General features: G+C 37.3%; 1 protein-coding gene across 1 annotated transcript in view; it reads left to right on the top strand.

Annotated features, from left to right (window-relative positions):
- iqsec3b (IQ motif and Sec7 domain ArfGEF 3b) overlaps window positions 1-20,550 on the top strand; it is a 67,279-nt gene that overhangs the window by 12,601 nt on the left and 34,128 nt on the right. The window contains exons 3-8 of the mRNA XM_056478855.1: window positions 2,671-2,788; window positions 3,435-3,743; window positions 5,057-5,718; window positions 17,139-17,300; window positions 19,400-19,522; window positions 20,134-20,300. Of these exons, the coding sequence (XP_056334830.1) occupies window positions 2,671-2,788; window positions 3,435-3,743; window positions 5,057-5,718; window positions 17,139-17,300; window positions 19,400-19,522; window positions 20,134-20,300 (1,541 nt within the window). The remainder of the gene's footprint in view (window positions 1-2,670; window positions 2,789-3,434; window positions 3,744-5,056; window positions 5,719-17,138; window positions 17,301-19,399; window positions 19,523-20,133; window positions 20,301-20,550) is intronic.

Raw genomic sequence — 20,550 nt, 5'->3', positions numbered from 1 at the left:
AAATAGTTGATTAACTGATTAACTTTAAAATTAAAGTTTAAAATTAACTTATTTTAAGTTAATCAGTTAATCAACTAATTTTTATTATTAGTTTTACAGCATAAAAATATGTGGCACGGTGGCTCATGGTCACAGCAAGAAGGTTGATGGACCGAGTGCCAGCTGGACCAGTTGGAATTTCTGTGTCGAGTTTGCATGTTAACTGCAGACTGTCAGCTTTAATTTGAGGGTATTTACATCCAAATCAGGTGAAAGCTGTAGGAATTACAACAGTTTACATATGTGCCTCCCACTTGTTAAGGGACCAAAAGTAATTGGACAATTCATTCATTTTTTTTTTATTCGGTTTGGTCTATTTATTAATCAGGGGTTGACACAGCGGAATGAACCGCCAACTTATCCAGCATATGTTTTACGTGGCAGATGCCCTTCCAGCTGCAACCCATCACTAGGAAAGTAATTGGACAGAATAATAATCATAAATCTGACTTTCACTTTTTAATACTTGGTTGCAAATCCTTTGCAGTCAAATACAGCCTGAAGTTTGGAATGCATGGACATCACCAGATGCTGGGTTTCATTCCTGGTGATGCTCTGCCAGGCCTCTACAGCAACCGTCTTCAGTTCCTGCTTGTTCTTGGGGTAGTTTCCTTTCAGTTTGGTCTTCAGCAAGTGAAATGCATGCTCAATCAGATTCAGGTCGAGTGATTGACTTGGCCATTGCATAACATTTCACTTCTTTCCCCCACAGTCCAAAGACATGTGTTATAGGTGAATTGAATATACTAAATTGGCCGTAGTGTATGAGTGTGTGTGTGTGTGTGTGTGTGTGTGAAGTGTTTGGGTGTTTCCCAGTACTGGGTTGCCGCTAGAAGGTCATCCGCTGCGTAAAACATATACTGGAATAGTTGGCAGTTGTTACCGTTGTGGTGACCTCTGAAATAGAGACTAAGCCAAAGGAAAATGAATGAATGAATGATCATAAATATATTTGTTGTCTTTACTTTTTGTCATGATATGTTTTTATAGTCTAGCCCCCCTTGTGAAATAATACATATTTTTTAATTTCAATAAAAATAATCACAATTTTTATTTAAAATATATAATTTACAAATATTTATCCAATATTTCCCAACTGCTGTTTAACTGAGGGATTTTTTCAACACATTTTTAAAGTTTTAATAACTCGTCTCCAATTCAGCAACACTTTCTATAAGGCTCAAACTTATAATGAATTATAATTATTTATAATCATAAAAATTCTGTAAATGTATCTATAAACACAACAAACCTTATACTATATTATAATGACAGTTATAGCTTCACTTTTAATAGTGTTATTAATACTTATTAGTGATGCATTTCATTTTTCAAGATACATGTTCATATGACATTGTACACTGATTTATAAGTATTTAGGAAGTATTAATTAGTTAGTATGATTTTATTTATAAAGATGCAGTCTGAAATGTTCAAATGTTGTCACAAATAGCTGTAAATTGGCAATTTTGAGTTGCCAAAAAAGCAAAAAATGCCAAAGAAGCAAAAAAAGTACATATATAAAAATATATTTTAAAATAATAAATAATAACAAATAAAATAAAAAGAAGGACGCTGCTTTGAGCCTCGGCTGGGTCAGTTGGCATTTCTGTGTGGAGTTTGCATGTTCTCCCCGTGTTGGCGTGGGTTTCCTCCGAGTTCTCAAGTTCCCCCACAATCTAAAGACATGTGCTATAGGTGAATTAATAAACTAAATTGGCCGCAGTGGCTGAGTGTGTGTATGGGTGTTTCCCAGTACTGGGTTGCGGCTGGAATAGTTGGCGGTTCATTCCGCTGTGTCGACCCCTGAATAATAAAGGGACTAAGCTGAAAAGAAAATGAATGAATTCTGTCCAATTACTTTTGGTGCCTTAACAAGTGGGAGGCACATATGCAGTTAACACTGGGAGAACATGCAAACTTGACACAGAAATGCCAACTGGCCTTCATTCCGCTGTGGTAACCCCTGATAAATAAGGGACTAAACCGGAAGAAAATGAATAAATGAATATTCTAAAATAATAAATGCGACTTACTTCAATTATTATTAATAATAATAATAATAATAATAATAATAATTTCTTACATTTATATTGCACTTTTCTGGACACTCAAAGCGCTTTACACATAGGGGGAATCTCTTGATCCACTACCAGTGTGCAGCATCCACCTGGTTGACGCAACATCAGCCATGTTGCGCCAGACCGCACACCACATCCAATTATGATATGGGGATGGTTAGGAGGCCATGATGGAAAGAGGTCAGTGGGCAAATTTAGCCAGGATGCTGGGGTTAAACCCCTACTCTTTTCGAAGGACATTCTGGGATATTTAACAACCACAGTTACGACCTCGGTTAAACGTCTCATCCAAAATTAAATTTGCTACATCATTCAGTGAGCAGTTTCTGCCCATTAAATGATGTTTTGAAAGGATGATCTGAAACCTTCACTCGATTACTGTGAGCCGTTTCCCACGAACACCGTGTTGAATCTGCAACCCGTGAAAGCCTGCGTGTAGTAATTAAACAGAGTTAATTAGTGGTGAGTGCGCACTGGGTTGTGATCAGTGTAGATTAAAAGCCGGTGAATCTGGGTCAGCCACTGCTCACTTGTGTCATCTGAACCGCAGCTCCGTTCCTGCTGCAGGAGAGGAACAGAAAGAGGAGAAAAGAGACGACCAGCCTGACGTGCCTCCCTGCTCACATCCACCAGAATATGAGCTCTCTCCTGATCTCAAACAAAAACAGGTACAGCACACACACACACACACACACACACACACACACACACACACACACACACACACACACACGCACACACATGCACACACACACACACACACACTATTACCCATCTATTACCCCACAATCTATGCATCCATCTGTCCGTCCATCCATCCATCCATCCATCCATCCATCACCTCACAATCTATCCATCCGTCCATCCATCCATACATCCATCCATCACCTCACAATCTATCCATCCGTCCATCCGTCCATCCATCCATCCATCCATCCATCCATCCATCCATCCATCCATCCATCCATCCATCCATCCATCCATCCATCCATCACCCCACAATCTATCCATCCATCCATCCGTCCATCCATCCATCCATCCATCCATCCATCCATCCATCCATCCATCCATCCATCCATCCATCCATCCATCCATCCATCCATCCATCCATCCATCCATCCATCCATCCATCTATCTATCTATCTATCTATCTATCTATCTATCTATCTATCTATCTATCTATCTATCCGTCCATCCATCTTTTTCTGTCTGTATATCTAACTACCTATCTATCTACCTATTTATCTGTCTATTCGTCCATCTGTCTTTCCGTCTCTCTCTCTACTCTCTCTCTCTCTCTCTGTCTGTCTGTAGATAGAGGAGCTGGAGCAGAAGTATGGTGGTCCTCTAATTTCCCGGCGAGCGGCCTGTAAGATCCAGACAGCGTTTCGTCAGTATCAGCTCAGCAAAAACTTCCAGAAGATCCGCAACTCAGTTCTGGAGAGTGGGATCCCGCGGCGCATGTCGGTACGCAGGGTCCGGGTTCAGCGGGACGGTTTCTCTGCGGAACGGGCACTGATGGAGGGATGTTCAATCATGGGCATCCCGCTCACACACTCCACCTCACTGCCAGTGACCACCACCACCACACTCACACACCTGGAGGACACGTTCAGTGAACAGGTACAACTACATACACATCAACAACACATCACGTGGTGGCTATTATTTTCTTTATAGTCTATTCATTCTAATTTATTGTTACTACATTTGTTTTTTTCAAGCAAAGTCCTTTTAAGGCAAGTCATTTTACTTGCGGGACTCCTTTGAAACACCTTTTGGGCAGTATGCTCAGGCATTCTGTTTGAATGGGGAAACATCAAATTCTCCAAAATTGCTTGCCAAACTTACGATTAAATTCCATATTAGGATTAATCAATCAAATTAAACAACAACTGTCTCTTTAGTTTCATTTATAAACATTTGAATCACACAAAATCTGCAGAAACTCTTGTCTGGTCCAAGCCCCTCCCCCCGGATAATCATCAGTCTATAGCGAATGATGATTGGCTCCTGTACTAGAAGGCGGGGCTTCATTCGCCATATTGACTGTTACACTTTTCCCCATTCAAAACTATATGGGTGACATGTCTTGTGTATTCTACAGTCTTTGTTTCCTGTCTGTCTTTTGGTTTTGTTATTCTGTTCTACTTTATTCAAATATATTGTTCTATTCTGTTGTGTTTTATTCATATTTATTCAGCTGTATTCTATCCAAATTCACTTAATGTTTATTTATATTTATGTATTCCATTCTGCTGTTCTGGTCTATTCTATTCTATTCTATTCTATTCTATTCTATTCTATTCTATTCTATTCTATTCTATTCTATTCTATTCTATTCTATATAGTTTTGTTCTGTTCTATTCTATTAAATCATTAAAACTTTCTTTGTTCTATTGTACTCAAATGTTCTATTCTATTCTATTCTGTTGTTCTACTCTATTCTATTCTATTCTACTGTTCTGGCCTCTTCTGTTTTGTTCTATTCTATTCTATTCTATTCTATTCTATTCTGCTCTGCTGTTCAGGTGTCTTCTATTCTATTGTATTCTTTTCTGCTGTTCTGGTCTATTCTATTCTATTCTATTCTATTCTATTCTATTCTATTCTATTCTATTCTATTCTATTCTATTCTACTCTGCTGTTCAGGTGTCTTCTATTCTATTGTATTCTTTTCTGCTGTTCTGGTCTATTCTATTCTATTCTATTCTATTCTATTCTATTCTATTCTATTCTATTCTTTTCTATTCTATTCTGCTGTTCAGGTGTCTTCTATTCTATTCTATTCTATTCTATTCTATTCTATTCTATTCTATTCTATTCTATTCTATTCTATTCTTTTCTATTCTATTCTGCTGTTTAGGTGTCTTCTATTCTATTCTATTCTATTCTATTCTATTCATTGTTTTGTTGTCTTCTGTCCTCCCTGACAGGTCCAGTCTTTAGCGCGGTCTATCGACGAGGCTCTGAGCAGCTGGAGCACCATTCGAGATGGGGAAGGAGAGAAGTCTTCTGCAGCCCCTCCCTCCGGACCCCATCCCGAGGGGCTCCTGATGGACCCCTCCAGCCTACAGGAGGCCACACAGAGCGGCTGTGGGGAGAGCATACCTCGAAGCGCCAGCAAACTCATGATGGCTTTCAGGGACGTCACTGTTCAAATCGACAACCACAACTTTCGCCTGTCCTCCTCCATGCTGGAGTCAGTTTCTCTTGGTAATGGCGTATCAAAAGAAACTGGCTCAGAGCCCCAAATTGGGGGACAAATTGCTAGCCAGACAGCGCTGTCGGCCACAGTGGAGCCTGATTTTCCTCCTCCTCCACCCAGCGAGGAAGAAAAAGAGAACCAACAGCCAATTGGATTGGACACAGTGACCGCAGGGGCGGGGCTGGAGGGGAAACAGACCAATCAGGTTGCACCGGAGATGGCGGAGAACAGCTCAGACCCCATCAGCAGCAGCAGCACCTCCACATCAGCATGTGAGACTATGATTCTGTCTCTGCCCCGTCCACACTGCCAGAACACACCCTGTGGGACGCTCTCCACGGATATTGCACGCAAACGCCTTTACCGCATCGGACTCAACCTCTTCAATGTGTGAGTACAAAGATGAAATCTTCCTATTTGTGCTGGCATGTTAAAGCTTTTGCTCGTTTTGGTTCAATGACAGTAAAACATAGTAAAAATTTGGGGTCAGTTTTAGTGTTTTTTACATATTTGGAAAAATGTTGGGATCCAAACAGTTGATGGTCACTACAGTAAAAAAATACTATGGAAGTCAGTGGCGACCACCAATTAGAAGTGAAAATCTGTGGAAACCAATCATTCAGGAAGTAAGCTTCTCTGAACTTCAATGTTATTTTTTTAAATAACAAGTAAAATATTTCTGTATGAAATATTTATATATGAAATATATAAGACTTTTGTGTTATCAGAATGTCCGTGAAGTTTCAGCTCAAAATATCCATCAGATCATTTATTATGTCCTGTTGAAAACGTCCATTTTAGGGTCAAGAGAATTGTTTTGGGTCTGTGCCTTTAAATGCAAACGAGCAGGTTCTCCCCGCCCACTATTCCGACCACCAATCTCTGCTTCTTCTACTTCAGGCATCAGATAAGCACAGCACAATGACAGGCACTAACAGCCACTCAGATAAGGATGAAGCAGAGATTCAGTTTATGAGTCAAAAATACCACAGTAAGACTGAACCAGGATGTTTCTGAATAGTTATTTGATGTATTTGTTGTGGAGTTTATTCAAGCCTTTCTGCAACGTTTTCTTGCCACCGCAGCATTTAGGCTTTGGGTAAAGGTCGGGCCTACACAGTAATTGTCCAATCAGAGAATCTGCGGGGTGGGATCATACCCCCATTCCCTCCTCTAGGAGGCCGGCTTGACACATTGTGTAATTGGCGTTTTTTTACCTGCCTTTGATTGGACGTTATTAAAATATAGTAACATGGACATTTTTCATTCACCACTAACGGCTACAACTCATTAACTATCCGTATAACATGCAACACATGGAACATGTACACACAAAAACCTACATAAACGTTAAATAAGCATACATTAACTCAAATAAACCCAGTTTAACTGAATGTCCGCTTACATTTTGGAAGCTTTTTGATCGCTTCCTTTGTCTGCCTGAAGCATGTGTGTTTCCTCACAGATGCGGTTCTCAGACGGGAGCCAAAATGGCTCAAAATCCCAAAAACCTGTTTGGGGGGTCTGTGAGTGTAAGCCTCTTTTTATTGTTTTAAGATGGATAAACTTTTGCTGGGTGCCTGTGGAAGACAATCCTTTAAGGATAATATGGTGTGTGACTTGTTCAGTTCTGGAAAGATCCGTTGACTCCCTACAATATGTTCCATGTCTGAAACAAAATGCCCATTTCAGAGTGCTTGTATGTCACTGGAAGCATATGCTGGAATAGACGGCGGTTCATTCTGTTGTGGTGACCTCTATTAATGGAGACTAAGCTGAAGGAAAATTAATGAATGATTTGCATGCAAAGTGCAACACTGTTAATTATTAATTTTCTTTTCAGCTTAGTCCCTTTATTAATCAAGGGTTGCCACAGCGGAATGAACCGCCAACTTATCCAGCATATGTTTGAATCCAGTGGACAGGATGACTGAATATACTGTTTTTAGCCAGATTGCACCACTCGTGTTCAATGTAGATGTGGAGTAACATTAGAGAATTGAATTAGTTTAAAAACAAGACATGATTCACGCAGGCTTTTCAGAGCGTCTGCAAATAAAAGCTGATGGATTGCTGAGTGTATTGGGTCAGACAGTCATGTTGTCTCAACATATGGGAACAACAAGTACTGTGTCGCTACAAGTGTCGCTATTGGTTTTTCATTATCACTAACTAATATTATTACTAACGAATAATTATTACTAATATTACTACAAACGTATAATTATAAATATTATTACTAACGAATAATTATTACTAACTAATATTACTACTAACGAATAATTAATAGTAATATTACTACTAACAAATAATTAATACTAACTAATATTATTACTAACGAATAATTATTACTAGCTAATATTACTACTCACCAATAATTATTACTAATTTTACTACAAACGTATAATTAATACTAACTAATATTATTACTAACGAATAATTATTACTAACTAATATTATTACTCACTAATAATTATTACTAATATTACTACTAACGAATAATTAATAGTAATATTACTACTAACGGATAATTAATACTAACTAATATTACTACTAACGAATAATTAATACTAACTAATATTAATACTAATGAAAATTATTACTTACTAATATTACTACTAACAAATAATTATTACTAACTAATATTACTACTAATGAATAATTAATAGTAATATTACTACTAACGAATAATTGAAACTAACTAATATTACTACTAACGAATAATTAATAGTAATATTACTACTAACGAATAATTAATAGTAATATTACTACTAATGAATAATTAATAGTAATATTACTACTCACTAATAACTATTGCTAACTGATATTACTACTAACAAATAATTATTACTAACTAATATTAATACTAATGAAAATTATTACTAACTAATATTACTACTAACGAATAATTAATAGTAATATTACTACTAACGAATAATTAATAGTAATATTACTACTAACGAATAATTATTACTAACTAATATTACTACAAACGAATAATTATGAGTAATATTACTACTAACGAATAATTGAAATTAACTAATATTACTACTAACGAATAATTAATACTAACTAATATTATTACTAATGATAATTATTACTAACTAATATTACTACTAACGAATAATTAATAGTAATATTACTACTAACGAATAATTTAAACTAACTAATATTACTACTAACGAATAATTAATAGTAATATTAATATTAACGAATAATTAATACTAACTGATATTACTACTCACTAATAATTATTATTAACTGATATTACTACTAACGAATAATTATTACTAATATTACTACTAACGAATAATTAATAGTAATATTACTACTCACTAATAATTATTACTAACTGATATTACTACTAACGAATAATTATTACTAAAATTACTACTAACGAATAATTAATAGTAATATTACTACTAACGAATAATTGAAACTAACTAATATTACTACTAACGAATAATTAATAGTAATATTAATATTAACGAATAATTAATACTAACTGATATTACTACTCACTAATAATTATTACTATCTGATATTACTACTAACGAATAATTGAAACTAACTAATATTACTACTAACGAAAAATTATTACTAATATTACTACTAACGAATAATTGAAACTAACTAATATTACTACTAACGAATAATTAATAGTAATAGTAATATTAATATTAACGAATAATTAATACTAACTGATATTACTACTCACTAATAATTATTACTATCTGATATTACTACTAACGAATAATTATTACTAATATTACTACTTACGAATAATTAATACTAATATTACTACTAACGAATAATTGAAACTAACTAATATTACTACTAACGAATAATTATTACTAATATTACTACTAACGAATAATTGAAACTAACTAATATTACTACTAACGAATAATTGAAACTAACTAATATTACTACTAACAAATAATTATTACTAACTAATATTACTACTAACAAATAATTATTACTATGCGTTGGTTTTTCTATTGCATATTGTTTGAGCACTGGTAACATTAATGAATGCTTTAGCAGGATTTCAACTCTGTTTGCCAGGTCAGTTTGACTGTGACTAAATGAGCTGAGTGCATTTTCATTTTGCCTACTGAAACACACTGACAAAAACACACACACACACACACACACACACTCAAACATGTATACATACACACATACGCAAGACTATATTATACTCCCTCAGGGCTGATTGTGAAGCTCTTTCTCTGCTCCACTTTGAGTGTGTAGCTCTTTCAGACGTGCGCACACACAAACACACACACACACACACACACTCACACACACACACAGAAAGAAAGAATAAAGCCAATCCTCAGAGGCTTCGAAGTGCATCAGCACTCAATTGAAATCTCAGATCAGATTCACTTTGACATGCTTGACGTGAGTTGCACTACGGTTGCCACGGTAACCAGGTGATCTTACTCTCTCTCACACACACAGACCAGACACAAACACACACACTAAGGATGTTTACTAAAAGTGCAGAACAATGTTTCTGTCAAGATGTACGTGTGAATTGCATGTTTACTCAGCATGAGTTAGTGTGATGCAGCATGTTTGCGGTGATGCACGTATGTGTGTGTGTGTGTGTTTGCGCATGTTTGCCGGATGCAACCTGTGAAGACGCTCAGCAGGCTGGAAATAATGCACACGGCACAGTGACGTCATCTCGCAGATGAGCGCTAAAGAAAACAACAGGCAAACACAGGAGGAGACAGAGAACAGATATGTGAATAATATTAATGTAATAACCCACATGAAAAAATACTGGGGCGGCACAATGGGTAACGCAGTCGCCTCACAGCTAGAAGGTCGCTGGTTTGAGCCATGGCTGGGTCAGTTGGAATGTCTATGTGGAGTTTGCATGTTCTCCCCATGTTCGCGTGGGTTTCCCCCACAGTCTAAAGACATGCGCTATAGGTGAATTGGGTAAGCTAAATTGACCATAGTGTATGTGTGTGGGTGTTTCCCAGTGATGGGTTGCAGCTGGAAGGGCATCTGCTGCATAAAACATATGCTGGATAAGTTGTCGGTTCATTCTGCTGTGGCGGCCCCTGATTAATAAAGGGACTAAGTCGAAAAGAAAATGAATGAATGAAAAAACACTATAGTCATTTATAGGGCTGCACCCAAATGAAAATTCTAGAGCAAAACCGAAATTCTGAATGCATTTGAGTGAAAACCGAAACCAAAAATAATTATTTAGTTTTTTTTACATAACTGCAAATTTCTTTCTTCCAATTAATGATTTTTTGGGTTTGTGTCCACGTTTCGCATGTGTTTCAGGTGTTCCATATTGATTTAGCATGAAAATGTTTCAGAAAAAGCACACATTTCCCACGTGTTTCACATATTGCACATAGTTTTACATGTAATTAATTACACAAATGAGACTTATGGTTTATCTGTAAGGGCATACAGTTATACACTCACCGGCCACTTTATTAGGTACACCTGTCCAACTGCTTGTTAACGCAATTTTCTAATCAGCCAATCACATGGCAGCACCTCAATGCATTTAGGCATGTAGACATGGTCAAGACGAACTGCTGCAGTTCAAACCGAGCATCAGAATGAGGAAGAAATGTGATTTAAGTGACTTTGAACGTGGCATGCTTGTTGGTGCCAGACGAGCTGGTCTGAGTATTTCAGAAACTGTTGATCTACTGGGATTTTCACACACAACCATCTCTACTGTTAACAGAGAATGGTCTGAAAAAGAGAAAATATCCAGTGAGCGGCAGTTCTGTGGACGAAAATGCCTTGTTGATGCCAGAGGTCAGAGGAGAATGGCCAGACTGGTTCGAGCTGATAGAAAGGCAACTGTAACTCAAATAACCACTCGTTACAATTGAGGTATGCAGAAGAGCATCTCTGAACACACAACATGTCCCACCTTGAGGCGGATGGGCTACAGCAGCAGAAGACCACACCAGGTGCCACTCCTGTCAGCTAAGAACAGGAAACTGAAGCTACAATTCGCACAGGCTCACCAAAATGGGACAATAGAAGATTGGAAAAACGTTGCCTGGTCTGATGAGTCTCGATTTCTGCTGCAACATTCGGATGGTAGGGTCAGAATTTGGCGTCAACAACATGAAAGCATGGATCCATCCTACCTTGCATCAATGATTCAATGGTGTAATGGTGGGAGGGATATTTTCTTGACACATTTTGGGCCCATTAGTACCAATTGAGCATCATGTCAACGCCACAGCCTACCTGAGTATTGTTGCTGACCATGTCCATCCCTTTATGACCACATTGTACCCATCTTCTGATGGCTACTTCCAGCAGAATTCAAGAATTATCTCAGATTGGTTTCCTGAACATGACAATGAGTTCATTGTACTCAAATGGCCTGCAGAGTCACCATAGCTCAATCTAATTGAGCACCTTTGGGATGTGGTGGAACGGGAGATTCTCATCATGGATGTGCAGCTGACAAATCTGCAGCAGCTGTGTGATGCTATCATGTCAATATGGAGCAAACTCTCTGAGGAATATTTCCAGTACCTTGTTGAATCTATGCCATGAAGGATTAAGGCAGTTCTGAAGGCAAAAGGGGGTCCAACCCAGAACTAGCAAGGTGTACCTAATAAAGTGTATAGTTTAAAGTATGTATACTGTTCTAATGAAAAAATACTGTATGCCTCATGTGCACTGTAAACATGCCCTGAAATACTTGGCATGTATCACAGTATGTGCACGGTTCTGAATATTGTGTCACGTACATACTGTACACTATTACATGTACAAAGTGAATATACTTTAGCTTTAGTCCAGATGTTTTAGCTGAGGGTTGCTAATGCAGTTTCTGTGATTCACAGATGGACGTCTTTGAAAGAGGATGTGGACAATATGTTCACTAATGCAGACATGGTAATCTGTGTGTAAATACTGTATGTTTGTAGCTATGAATATCTCCCTAACACATGTATTGCACAGGCCTATATGTGAATCTGCCAAGCTGCGCGCACACACACACACACACACATACACACAAACCTCTGCGTTTTTTTCTAGTGAACACTTCATTATAATTTCCACATGCTCCGACTGATTTATTTGTGTATCTGTGTGTTTTCTGCTCTGATTTGGTGCTGGGATGTGGTGTAGTCATTTAGTCATTTAGTCATTTAGCAGACGCTTTTATCCAAAGCGACTTACAAATGAGGACAAGGAAGCAATTTACACAACTATAAGAGCAGCAGTGAACAAGCGCTATAGACAAGTTTCAGGTGTGTAAAAGTCTAAGAAGCAAAACATTAGTAGAAATTTTTTTTTTTTTTTGAGAGAGAGAGAGAGAGGGCACAGTTAGTGGTGTAGCCAGAGAGGCAATTGCAGATTAGGAGGAAAAGTGGAGACTAAACAGTTGCGTTATTAGTCGTTTCTTGAAGACAGCAAGTGACTCGGCTGTTCTGATGTAGTTAGGGAGTTCATTCCACCAACTGGGCAGATTGAATGTGAGAGTTCGGGAAAGTGATTTCTTCCCTCTTTAGGATGGAACAACGAGGCGACGTTCATTCACAGAACGCAAGTTTCTGGAGGGCACATATATCTGCAGAAGTGAGAGCAGATATGAAGGAGCCAAGCTAACGGTCACTTTGTAAGCAAACATCAGAGCTTTGAATTTGATGCGGGCAGCAACTGGCAGCCAGTGCAAACGGGTGAGTAGCGGAGTGACATGTGCTCTTTTCAGTTCATCAAAGACCACTCGTGCTGCTGCGTTCTGAAGCAGCTGAAGAGGTTTGATAGAACTAGCTGGTAGCCCGGCTAGCAGAGAGTTGCAATAGTCCAGTTTGGAGAGGACAAGAGCTTGAACAATGAGTTGAGCTGTATGTTCAGATAGGAAGGGTCGGACCTTTCTGATGTTGTAGAGTGCGAATCTGCAAGATCGAGCAGTTCTAGAAATGTGGTCAGAGAAGTTCAGTTGGTCATCAATCGTAACTCCAAGGCTTTTTACCATTTTGGATGCAGTGATGGTTGCTCCGTCCATCTGGATTGAAAAGTTATGGTGTAGAGTCGGGTTGGCAGAAACTTCAAGCATTTCCGTTTTCATGAGGTTAAGCTGGAGATGATGATCTTTCATCCAGAGTGAAATGTCTGACAGGCAGGCTGAAATGCGAGCTGGAACCGAGGGATCATCAGGGTGGAAAGAGAGGTATAGCTGGGTGTCATCAGCATAGCAGTGGTAGGAAAAACCATGTTTCTGGATGACTGTTCCTAAAGATGCCGTGTAGATAGAGAAGAGAAGTGGTCCAAGCACAGAGCCCTGAGGTACCCCAGTGTTTAGATGCTGTAGGTTGGACACCTCTCCCCTCCACGACACCCTGAATGACCTGTCCGAGAGGTAGGAACTGAACCATTGAATAACAGTGCCTGTGACGCCCAGTGACTCAAGCGTAGATAGCAGGATCTGGTGGTTTACAGTGTCAAAAGCAGCTGATAAATCCAGCAAGATGAGGACAGATGATTTAGAGTCTGCTTTAGCCAGTCTGAGGTCCTCCACGACCGAGAGCAGGGCAGTCTCAGTTGAGTGGCCTTTCTTAAAGCCAGATTGCTTGTTGTCCATGAGGTTGTTTTGAGTAAGAAAGTCTAGGACTTGATTGAACACTACTTTCTCCAAAATCTTGGCCATGAATGGAAGCAGGGATACCGGTCGGTAGTTTTCAAGTAGCGTTTGATCCAGGTTGGGTTTCTTTAGCAGAGGGGTTACCCTAGCCTGCTTAAATGAAGTAGGGAATAGACCAGAGTCAAGAGATGTGTTAATTATGTGAGTCAGTGTTGGTATGACTGCAGGAGAAATGGCTTGCAGGAGATGAGAGGGAATGGGATCTAGCGGACAGGTGGTTGCATGGCTTGATAGCATGAGATTGGACACCTCAGACTCAGAGAGCTGGGAGAAAGAGGTGAGTGTGTGTGGTGTTGGTAGTGTATCTTGCGTGTTTGTTGTAGGTGCAGCAAATTGAGCACTGATTTTTGCAGTTTTGGTGCAAAAGAATGTAGCAAAGTCATCAGTAGTGAGTGTGGAGGATGCGGGTGGAGGAGGAGGGTAGAGGAGGGAGGAAAATGTTTTAAAAAGCAAGCGAGGATTGGTGGCACTGTTGACTTTCTGACGGAAGTATGTCTGCTTTGCAGAAGTAACCTCAGTCGAGAAAGAAGACAGAAGAGTTTGGTATGTTATGAGCTGTTCAGGATTTTTAGTTTTTCGCCAGCTTCTCTCAGCAGCCCGAAGTTTTGAGCGATGCTCACGGAGAACATCAGAGAGCCAGGGTGCAGGAGGGCTGGCTCGGGTTGGTCTGGACGTCAGAGGGCATAGTCTGTCTAGACATGATGTTAGCGTGGAGCAGAGTGTATCAGTGGTACTGTTCGTATCAAGTGCAGAGAGTTTGCAAGATGGAGGAAGAGAGTTAGAAACAATGGTGGATAGTCTATTGGGTGAGAGAGAGCGTAGGTTTCTGCGAAAGGCAACTAGAGTAGGAGTGTGTGGCGGCTCAGGAGTAATGTGGATGTTGAGAGAGAGAAGGAAATGATCCGATGTTTGTAGTGGAGTTACTAGTGTTTGGTCAGCGAGGCAATGTCGAGTGTAAATAAGGTCTAGTTGATTACCTGATTTGTGAGTAGCAGAAGTAGGTGCTCTTTTGAGGTCGAAAGATGCAAGCAGAGTCTGGAAGTGGATGTGGTGTAGGCTTTTAACATTGATAAAATGTATGGCAGAAATCATTGAGTATAGTGTTTAAAAGTTAAAATCATTAAATTGATCAATGAATTAAAAATCATTAAATAAAATCATTACCTATTATGCAAAAATCACTTTTATAAGTGGTTTAACAGCAACAGTGTGTTGATATAGCTAGCCTCCAATCCTAAAAGTTAATTCATTAAAATTTTATAATCACACTTGCTAAAAACAGTCTGCAGAAACACTTTGAATGGCATTCTCCATTTGTACGTGTCATAAGAGGGGGAAAACCCCGCCCATTAGTGACAATCTCTCTATCATTAACATAAACAGCCAGTGTTGCCAGATTGGGCGGCTTTGCAAGCTGGAAGGGCATCCGCTGCGTAAAACATGTGCTGGATAAGTTGGCGGTTCATTCTGCTGTGGTGACCCTGGATTAATAAAGGGACTAAGCGGAAAAGAAAATGAATGAATGAATGAAAAAAGGGGCATAAAAGGTCCCCTTTAAGATATATTTGAAATAAATATTTTTTTGCTTATACCAGGATTGACTTTATTTGCTAAATGCAGTAAAAATAGTAAGAATTTCAAAATTTTATTATACAAGCGTTTGGAAAGATTACTTTTAAAAGAAATATATATCATGAAAATAACTAAACTAGTTATTTCTTAAAGGGCATCTATGGTGAAAAATCTACTTTTCAAGCTGTTTGGACAGAAATATGTGTAAGTGTACTGTATAACCTGTCATGGGGGTGATATAAACACACCCAGTCCTTTTTTTTCAAATTTAGCAAAATAAAAACGGTGGACCAATTGGAGCGGTTTTCAGATCGACCGCAACTTTACGTAGGAGTGCGGTTTCCCCCGCCCACCAATATTGATTGACAGCTGTGCGCATTAACATGTCCGGTAGTCAAGTGTAAACATATCAACAAGAGAGGACGAGCGCAAAGCAACCGGGAATAAAAGGTGTGTTCAGTTCACTAGGATCATCAATCATCATCAAATGTGATCAAGAGTGAGTTTCACATGTTTAAAAATGTTTTAAAACAGTGCATGTGTGTAATAAATTACAGCGATTCACTTCAGATGCACTTCATCAGCACAGCCGCGTGTCAGAACAATTATAAAGGAAGACGCTTCAATCGCGGTTTGTGGACATTAAATCAGGTTTATTTTGTACATTAACATAACAGATATCCATACAGCAGTGGAGATTACCAGTATCATGTCACATGCGTGCAAAACGAGTGCAAAGCTTAACGCGCTCTCTCTCTCTCTCTCTCTCTCTCTCTGTGTGTGTGTGTCTGCATGTCTGAGCTATGTGTGTGTGGGTGTATGTCTGCGATACGTGTGTGTGTGTGCGCTATGTGTTTGTGTCCAAGCTGTGTGTGTGCGTGAACTTTGTAATGACATTGTGTGTGACTCATTGTTGCAAATCCACAGAAACTGAATCAAATACTGATTGTTAAAGTTCTTACTGTAGTATTTCTCACACACGTTACATGAGATCTGCTTCCTGAGGCAGCCGAGGGTGGCGGTTGCTGACAGGCACGTGGGAACGGTGGGCGGGGAGGACTAGCCTTAAAGGGCCAGTACAAAAAAAACAGCAAAACCTTTTCTCCAGCTATAATACAGACACTTCAAACAGCTATAATAAATAATCTGATGGGTGTTTTGAGCTGAAACTTTACAGACACATTCTGGGGACACAAAAGACTTATATTAAATATGAAAAAAGGGGTAACCTATGTGCCCTTTAAGGAAAGTAATGAGTTAACTTATTTGTTTGTATTAGAATTATTATTATTATTTTTATAAATGTAAGAGCCTTTTACTCCATAAAGTCAAAAGTGAAGTCATTAAACCTAAATGAAGTAAATGTAAAAATCTGATTACTTGTAACGCATTACTGATTTCAATCCTAATTTACTATAAAATGTAATTTATTCCTATGATGCAAAGCTCAATTTCTCCAGTTTCCTCATGTCACTTGATTCAGCAGGATCATGCTAATATGCTGATAAGCTCAAGAAATGTGTCTTCATATTAGTAATATCGATCACTTACATTTTCCTTGATCTTCCTGCAGAAATCCAGACAAAGGCATACAGTTCCTGATATCCAGGGGCTTTATTCCGGACACAGCCATCGGTGTGGCTCATTTTCTGCTTCAGAGGAAAGGACTGAGCCGGCAGATGATCGGGGAGTTTCTGGGGAACAGCAAGAGGCAGTTTAACAGAGACGTGTTAGAGTGAGTCCTGTCTTTACCAGGGTTTATGCCTAAATCACACAAAGCAGCTATATGAACAAATTAATCCAATATGATTAGCTGGATTCAAATGTTTTTATAAAAAATTATCAGAATAAAATTGGGATTTGTTGCCAAGTATGATTACAGCACACTTAAAATACAGCTTTACATGTACAGTATGTTTATTTCATGATAGTGAAATAACAAAACATGAATAAAAGTAAGTGAATAAAAATACAGTAGATTGGTAAATAATATATGGTCTCAGACATATAACTAATGTATAAAATAGAGAACAAAAAAGATGATAGGATGTTAAAATATTAAATAAGTAAACATTAATCAATTTATAATAAATAAATATAAAAAGATTATATATGGTATATTTTAGTTTTATTTTGTGTATAACTAGAATAAAAATGCAATATAGTTTTCCTAAATATATATTGTATACACTACTAGTCAAAAGTTTGGGGTCAGTAGGATTTTTAAATGCTATAAAATAAGCTTCTCCTGCTCATCAAGGCTGCATTTATTTAGTCAGAAATACAATACAAATTGTATAATAGTAAAATGTTATTGCACTATAAAATATCTGTTCAAAAGTAGTTTATCATTTAATTTAATCATTTATTCCAGTGATTTTAAAGATGAATTTTCAGCTTCATTACTCCAGTCTTCAGAGTCACTCTAATATTAATTATTATTTTCATTATTATTTTCATTATTATTATTATTATTATTATTATTATTATTATTATTATTATTATTATTATTATTATTATTATTATTATGTTAGTAATAAAAGCAATAAGGACTGGAGTAATAATTTCATTTGAGAACGCAGTTATTTAAAATTGTAATAAATATTAAGCAATTTAACATTTTTTTAAACATTTAATAAATGCCGTCTTGATGAACAGAATAATTTTCTTTAAAAAAACCTGACCCCAAACTTTTGACTGGTAGTGTATTTATTTATATATAATACATGTATATACAGTTGAAGTCAGAATTGTTAGCCCCCCTGAGTTATTCGCCCCCCTGTTTATTTTTTTTTACCAAGTTTGTTTAACGGAGAGAAGATTTTTATCAACACATTTCTAAACACAATAGTTTTAATAACTCATTTCTAATAACTGATTTATTTTATCTTTGCCATGATGACAGTAAATAATATTTACTTCCAAACAGCATAAAGTGACATTTAAAGGCTTAACTAGGTTAATTAGGTTAACTAGGCAGGTTAGGGTAATTAGGCAAGATATTGTATAACGATGGTTTGTTCTGTAGACTATCTAAAAAATATAGCATAAAGGGGCTAATAATTTGATCTTAAAATGTTTTTTAAAAAATTAAAAACCGCTTTTATTCTAGCCGAAATAAAACAAACAAGACTTTCTCCAGAGGAAAAAATATTATCAGACATACTGTGAAAATTTGCAATTTGCATTATTTGGGAAATATTAAAAAAAGAAAAAAAAAAATCAAAGGGGGGCTAATAATTCTGACTTCAGCTGTGTATATATATAACTTCTAAACGTGGCTAATCTGTTAACACTTTTAATGAAAAAAGGATAATGAAATTAATAAATACATTTTTAATAAACAATACATTTTATATATCTACAATATGAAACAAACAAAAATGTCATTAAAGATTTTTTAAATAAAAAATAAATTAATCCAAGGAAATGGTCAATATTATGAAAAAGTTGATAATAAAAGTCAGAATTGTCACTCCAAATAAAATGCAAATACGGAAAAAACCCGGTGTGATAAAAGCTTATAATTAATTAAGAAACTATGAACCTGTATTATGTTTTGTAAGAAAAAAAAATTTGATTAATAAGAATAAATTAATTCTGAATTAATTAGAATTGTCATCACTTAAAAAATGTCAATATATTTTACAAATATTTTATTAAATATAATTTACCTGACTGCATTAACCAAAGCACAAATATTCAGAACTAAAGGTTTTCATTTTATTTTTATCATTTTAATTTGAGGTTGAAAATTAAAAGCCTGACAGTAATAACAGCACATTTTAATTTCTTACTGTGCTGGAGCCTCATTAACGACCCTCTCTCGGTCAGCTGTGTGGTGGATGAGATGGATTTCTCCATGCTGGAGCTGGACGAAGCGCTCAGGAAGTTTCAGGCTCATGTTCGAGTGCAAGGAGAAGCTCAGAAAGTGGAGAGACTCATCGAAGCCTTTAGGTGAGAAACAAACACACAGAAGGGTCATTTCTCACAGCAGCTGGGTTGCAGCTGGAAGAGCATCTGCTGCATAAAACATATGCTGGAATAGTTGGCGGTTCATTCCGCTGTAGCGACCCCTGATAAATAAGGGACTAAGCCGAAGGAAAATTAATGAATAATTAACTAAATGTTTTATATGCTCTACAACAGGGGTGCCCAAACTCGGTCCTGGAAGGCCGGTGTCCTACATATTTTAGTTCGAACCCCAATTAAACACACCTGAACCAGCTAATCAAGCTCTTTCTAGCTATACCAGAAACTTCCAGGCAGGTGTGTTAAAGCAAGTTGGAGCTAAACTATGCAGGACACCGGCCCTCTAGGAGTTTGGGCACCCTTGCTCTACAATGGAATCTGGTTATGTGTCAGGGTGAGTTACTTCAAAAAAAGTGATTAATGACTATTTACATAAAACATCATGTCTACAGTTGATATCAAAATTATTTGTTTTAATTAATTTTAATTCATTTGTAATTTAAATTATAATTTTTTTTAAAAATATTTCCCAAATATTGAAACATGAATTTCGCCATGTATAATATGCATTTATGAGCTGTTGTTCTGTCTTTCAGTCAGAGGTATTGCATGTGTAACCCAGACGTGGTGCAGCAGTTTCACAACCCCGACACCATCTTCATCCTGGCTTTCGCCATCGTGCTGCTCAACACAGACATGTACAGTCCCAACATCAAACCAGAGCGCAAGATGCTTCTGGAGGACTTCATCCGCAATCTACGAGGTGTGTATGTGTGTGTCTTTATGTGTGTGTGTCTTTATTTACAGTTGAAGTCAAGATTACTCGCCCTCCTTTGATTTTTTTTTTTCTCTTTTTCAAATATTTTCCAAATGATGTTTACCAGAGCAAAGAATTTTTCACAGTATTTCCTACAATATTTTTTCTTCTGGAGAAAGTCTTAATTGTTTTATTTCAGCTAGAATAAAAGCAGTTTCTATTTCCTTTCTATATTATTAGCCCCCTTATGGCCCAT

This window comes from Danio aesculapii, chromosome 18, assembly GCF_903798145.1.
Source record: "Danio aesculapii chromosome 18, fDanAes4.1, whole genome shotgun sequence".
Taxonomy (NCBI): Eukaryota; Metazoa; Chordata; class Actinopteri; order Cypriniformes; family Danionidae; genus Danio; species Danio aesculapii.
This window is presented reverse-complemented; position numbering and strand designations above follow the sequence as displayed.